The sequence below is a fragment of the Mustelus asterias genome, chromosome 7, assembly GCF_964213995.1.
Source record: "Mustelus asterias chromosome 7, sMusAst1.hap1.1, whole genome shotgun sequence".
In the NCBI taxonomy this organism is placed as follows: Eukaryota; Metazoa; Chordata; class Chondrichthyes; order Carcharhiniformes; family Triakidae; genus Mustelus; species Mustelus asterias.
Genome location: NC_135807.1, coordinates 42,949,706 through 42,956,003, shown reverse-complemented (window position 1 = coordinate 42,956,003; position 6,298 = coordinate 42,949,706). Strand labels below are relative to the sequence as shown.

The following is a 6,298-nucleotide window of genomic DNA, read 5'->3' as shown; positions in this document are numbered from 1 at the left end:
GCCCGGGACAGTGTCACTCTCGCCCGGGACTGTGTCACTCCCGCCCGGGACTGTGTCACTCCCGCCCGGGACTGTGTCATTCCCGCCCGGGACTGTGTCACTCCCGCCCGGGACTGTGTCACTCCCGCCCGGGACAGCGTCACTCCCGTCCGGGACAGCGTCACTCCCGCCCGGGACTGTGTCACTCCCGCCCGGGACTGTGTCACTCCCGCCCGGGACAGTGTCACTCCCGCCCGGGACTGTGTCACTCGCGCCCGGGACTCTGTCACTCGCGCCCGGGACTCTGTCACTCGCGCCCGGGACTCTGTCACTCGCGCCCGGGACTCTGTCACTCGCGCCCGGGACTCTGTCACTCGCGCCCGGGACTCTGTCACTCGCGCCCGGGACTCTGTCACTCGCGCCCGGGACTCTGTCACTCGCGCCCGGGACTCTGTCACTCGCGCCCGGGACAGTGTCACTCGCGCCCGGGACAGTGTCACTCGCGCCCGGGACAGTGTCACTCGCGCCCGGGACAGTGTCACTCTCGCCCGGGACAGTGCCACTCCCGCCCGGGACAGTGTCACTCCCGCCCGGGACTGTGTCACTCCCGCCCGGGACAGTGTCACTCCCGCCCGGGACAGTGTCACCCTCGCCCGGGACTGTGTCACTCCCGCCCGGGACAGTGTCACTCCCGCCCGGGACAGTGTCACTCCCGCCCGGGACAGTGTCACTCCCGCCCGGGACAGTGTCACTCTCGCCCGGGACAGTGTCACTCCCGCCCGGGACAGTGTCACTCCCGCCCGGGACAGTGTCACTCCCGCCCGGGACAGTGTCACTCCCGCCCGGGACAGTGTCACTCCCGCCCGGGACAGTGTCACTCCCGCCCGGGACAGTGTCACTCCCGCCCGGGACAGTGTCACTCCCGCCCGGGACAGTGTCACTCCCGCCCGGGACAGTGTCACTCCCGCCCGGGACAGTGTCACTCCCGCCCGGGACAGTGTCACTCCCGCCCGGGACAGTGTCACTCCCGCCCGGGACAGTGTCACTCCCGCCCGGGACAGTGTAACTCTCGCCCGGGACAGTGTCACTCCCGCCCGGGACAGTGTCACTCTCGCCCGGGACAGTGTCACTCCCGCCCGGGACTGTGTCAATATCACCTGGGACAGCGTCACTCCCGCCCGGGACTGTGTCACTCCTGCCTGGGACTGTGTCAATCCCGCCCGGGACTGTGTCAATCCCGCCCGGGACAGTGTCACTCTCGCCCGGGACAGTGTCACTCCCGCCTGGGACTGTGTCAATATCACCTGGGACAGCGTCACTCCCGCCCGGGACAGTGTCACTCCCGCCCGGGACAGTGTCACTCCCGCCCGGGACTGTGTCAATATCACCTGGGACAGCGTCACTCTCGCCCGGGACAGTGTCACTCTCGCCCGGGACTGTGTCACTCCCGCCCGGGACTGTGTCACTCCCACCTGGGACAGTGTCACTCCCGCCCGGGACAGTGTCACTCCCGCCCGGGACAGTGTCACTCCCGCCCGGGATAGTGTCACTCCCACCCGGGACAGTGTCACTCCCGCCCGGGACTGTGTCAATATCACCTGGGACAGCGTCACTCCCGCCCGGGACTGTGTCACTCCCTCCCGGGACTGTGTCAATATCACCTGGGACAGTGTCACTCCCGCCCGGGACTGTGTCAATATCACCTCGGACATAGCCACACCCGCCCGGGACTGTGTCACTCCCGCCCGGGACAGTGTCAATATCACCTGGGACAGTGTCACTCCCGCCCGGGACTGTGTCACTCCCGCCTGGGACAGCGTCACTCCCGCCCGGGTCAGTGTCACTCCCGCCCGGGACAGTGTCACTCTCGCCCGGGACAGTGTCACTCCCGCCCGGGACTGTGTCAATATCACCTGGGACAGTGTCACTCCCGCCCGGGACTGTGTCAATATCACCTGGGACAGCGTCACTCCCGCCCGGGACTGTGTCACTCCCTCCCGGGACTGTGTCAATATCACCTGGGACAGTGTCACTCCCGCCCGGGACTGTGTCAATATCACCTCGGACATAGCCACACCCGCCCGGGACTGTGTCACTCCCTCCCGGGACTGTGTCAATATCACCTGGGACAGCGTCACTCCCGCCCGGGTCAGTGTCACTCCCGCCCGGGACAGTGTCACTCTCGCCCGGGACAGTGTCACTCCCGCCCGGGACAGTGTCACTCTCGCCCGGGACAGTGTCACTCCCGCCCGGGACTGTGTCAATATCACCTGGGACAGTGTCACTCCCGCCCGGGACTGTGTCAATATCACCTGGGACAGCGTCACTCCCGCCCGGGACTGTGTCACTCCCGCCCGGGACTGTGTCAATATCACCTGGGACAGCGTCACTCCCGCCCGGGACAGTGTCACTCCCACCCGGGACTGTCTCACTCTCATCTGGGACTGTGTCATCCACCCGGGACAGTGTCACTCCCATCCGGGACTATGTCACTCCCACCCGGGACAGTCACTTTCATTGGGGACAGTGTCACTCCCACCCGGGACAGTGTCACTTTCATTGGGGACAGTGTCACTTTCATTGGGGACAGTGTCACTTTCACTGGGGAGAGCCCCAGGGGAGGAGAGGGTTCTGCAGCAGTCCTCTGATTGGACATCTTGCATTGTGGGCGGTGCCGCTGGCTCCCCGCGCTGCGCTCTGATTGGTTGGGGCACCGAGTGGGCGTGGCTATGGGGAAGGGGGCGGGGCTGTCTGATTGAATGGAAGTTGGAAGCGGCTCTGAGTGTGTGTGAGGGACAAGCCCAGCCTGGGATCGCCAGGGAGCTTTCAGCAGCAGCTCTGATACCCGGGACAAGGGGCAAAGAGCTTCTCTCAGTTTCCGAGCAGCCTGGGGGTTTTACTGGGATTGTTTCATTTGGTAAAGTCACTGCCTCCAGGTTGCTGCACTTTCAGAAGTGGGAGCTTTATCTGCAGCAGGTTGAGTTTAGCAGCGTGTGTGTGTGTCTGCAAGGGGGGAGAGAGCCATGCAGCTGCTGCCTGCTCTCCGGCTCTGTGCTTTCCTCTCTCACTCTCTCTGCCTCCTCTCCCTGGCACTGCCGCTCTCTGACCCCACTCCGCTCTTCCTGGGGCAGCTCCCTGAGAACTCTTCACCTGGCAGCCGAGTGGGCGGCATCAGCCTCCCGGTCCGCAGGCTCTGCCCTCGGCTGGCGCCCGGGGCCAGGCTGCAGTGCGAGCTGGCCGGCGAGGGCAGCGGTCTGTTCCGCCCCCAGCACACGGGCGGCCAAGTGGCGCTGAGAGCGGCGGCGCCCTTGGACCGGGAGAGGAGCCCCGCTTACCTGCTGAGGCTGAGCTGCCGGGCGGCCACCCCGGAGCGCGGCGGCGGCTGCACCTCGCCGGCCTGGCTGAGGGTCAGGGTGGGCGACCTGAACGACAACAAGCCGGTGTTCGGCAGCCGGGCAGCGCTGAGGCTGCGGGTGGACGGGCTGCTGCCCCCGGGCTCGGAGACCGCCCGGGTCACCGCCACGGACCGGGACCAGGGCAGGAATGCTGAAATCACCTCCCGCTCCTCCCCGGAGGCGGGCCAGCTGTTTGCGGTGCCGGGGAGCGGGCAGATCCTGGTGGTGGACTCTCTGCTGGGGATGGAGCCCCTCAGCCTCTCGGTCTACGGCCAGGATAAAGGGCTGGCGAGGCAGCGGAGTGAGCCCCTGACCGTGCAGCTGAGTGTCAGAGCCGGGGGCAGGAGGGGAACCCGCTCGGTGCCAGAGGAGGTGTTTCACTCGCTCACCGTGTCTGAAGAGGACAAGATCGGAAATGTCATTTACACCGTCCCCGACTGGAAGTTCCAGAGGCGATGGTTTGAAGTGATCGCCCCGGTCGATGCCCCTGTCCAGGTAGAGAGAGACTCCGGCAAAGTTTACCTGTCAAAGAGACTTCGCGGCAAATCCACCATCCAGATCACTGTCAAAGTCAGCAATCAGAAAGGTAAGTGGCATCCACCCTATTTATCTCAGTCAGGATTTCTATTGAAATTTGTCATTTATGTGAAATTTACCACCGTTGCTATCTCTCCCTCGTTGCCGAGAGGTTCCAAGGTCCCAGTTCAACAAATTGCATTTACATTTATTTAGCCAACGTCCCAAGTTGCTTCACCGAGTTTCGGAGAAAAAAAAAATCAAACTTCAGCCAAAGGATTTACGAAGGAGGGGTTGGCCAAAAAGGAGAATTGGAAAGCGGAGTGAATTGGGACCGACGTGGTTGAATGAAAATTTCTGAATTGGGACAAAATTAGTTAAATATCTTGTGATTTCGTAATGTAATTACTACCAGCCCAGCGAATTTAATTCTCCACTTAGAAGATCGTTGCAACTGGAGAGAGGCAAGAGGCGGAACACTGATTATCACATATTTAGATAAAAGTGAATCCAGAAATCTGGCAATTTGACAGACATACCAGAGAGCAATGCATTCCAGTGTATATCAGGGACTATACATTCTGGTACATATCAGGGAGCTATACATTCGGGTGTATATTAGAGAGCTATACATTGTGGTGTATATCAGAGAGCTATACATGCTGGTGTATATCAGGGACTATACATTCTGGTATATATCAGGGACTATACATTCTGGTGTATATCAGGGAACTATACATTCTGGTGTATATAAGAGAGCTATACATTCTGGTGTATATCAGGGAACTATACGTTCTGGTGTATATCAGGGAGCTATACATTCTGGTGTATATCAGGGAGCTATACATTCTGGTGTATATCAGAGAGCTATACATTCTGGTGTATATCAGAGAGCTATACATTCTGGCGTCTATCAGAGAGCTATACATTGTTGTATATATCAGAGAGCTATACATTCTGGTGTATATCAGGGAACTATACATTCTGGTGTATATAAGAGCTATACATTCTGGTGTATATCAGAGAGCTATACATTCTGGTGTATATCAGAGAGCTATACATTCTGGTGTATATAAGAGAGCTATACATTCTGGTGTATATCAGAGAGCTATAAATTGTGGTATATATCAGAGAGCTATACATTCTGGTGTATATCGGGGAGCTATACATTCTGGTGTATATCAGGGTGCTATACATTCTGGTGTATATCAGGGAACTATACGATCTGGTGTATATCAGAGAGCTATACATTCTGGTGTATATAAGAGAGCTATACATTCTGGTGTATATCAGAGAGCTATACATTCTGGTGTATATCAGGAAACGAGACATTCTGGTGTATATCAGAGCTATACGTTCTGGCGTCTATCAGTTGGCTACACGCTCTGGCATATACCAGACGGCTACACGCTCTGGCGTCTATCGGACGGCTACACGCTCTGGCGTCTATCGGACGGCTACATGCTCTGGCGTCTATCGGACGGCTACACGCTCTGGCGTATACCGGATGGCTACACGCTCTGGCGTACACCAGATGGCTACACGCTCTGGCGTCTATCGGACGGCTACATGCTCTGGCGTATATCGGACGGCTACATGCTCTGGCGTATACCGGACGGCCACACGCTCTGGTGTATACCAGACAGCTACACGCTCTGGCGTCTATCGGACAGCTGCACGCTCTGGCGTCTATTGGACGGCTACATGCTCTGGCGTCTATCGGACGGCTACACGCTTTGGCGTCTATCGGACGGCTACACGCTCTGGCATATACCAGACGGCTACACGCTCTGGCGTATACCGGACGGCTACACGCTCTGGCGTATACCAGACGGCTACATGCTCTGGCATCTATCAGACGACTACACGCTCTGGCGTCTATCGGACGGCTACACGCTCTGGCATATATCGGACAGCTGCACGCTCTGGCGCCTATCGGACAGCTGCACGCTCTGGCGTCTATCGGACGGCTGCACGCTCTGGCGTTTGCCAGATGGCTACACGCTCTGGCGTCTATCGGACAACTACATGCTCTGGCGTATACCAGACGGCTACACGCTCTGGCGTCTATCGGACGGCTACACGTTCAGGCATCTATCGGACGGCTACACGTTCTGGCGTCTATCGGACGGCTACACGCTCTGGCGCCTATTGGACGGCTACACGCTCTGGCGTATACAAGACGGCTACACGCTCTGGCGTTTACCAGACGGCTACACACACTGGCGTCTATCAGACGGCTGCACGCTCTGGCGTTTACCAGATGGCTACACGCTCTGGCGTCTATCGGACGGCTGCACGCTCTGGCGTCTATCAGATGGCTGCACGCTCTGGCGTCTATCAGACAGCTGCATGCTCTGGCGTTTACCAGACGGCTACACGCTCTGGCGTCTATCGGACGGCTGCAC

The 6,298-nt window shown here is 59.3% G+C and overlaps 1 protein-coding gene across 1 annotated transcript in view; it reads left to right on the top strand.

Moving 5' to 3' along the window:
• Window positions 1-3,002: 3,002 nt before the first annotated feature.
• Window positions 3,003-6,298, top strand: part of LOC144496048 (neural-cadherin) — a 275,008-nt gene continuing 271,712 nt past the window's right edge. The window contains exon 1 of the mRNA XM_078216999.1: window positions 3,003-3,960. Coding sequence (XP_078073125.1) covers window positions 3,003-3,960 — 958 coding nt within the window. The remainder of the gene's footprint in view (window positions 3,961-6,298) is intronic.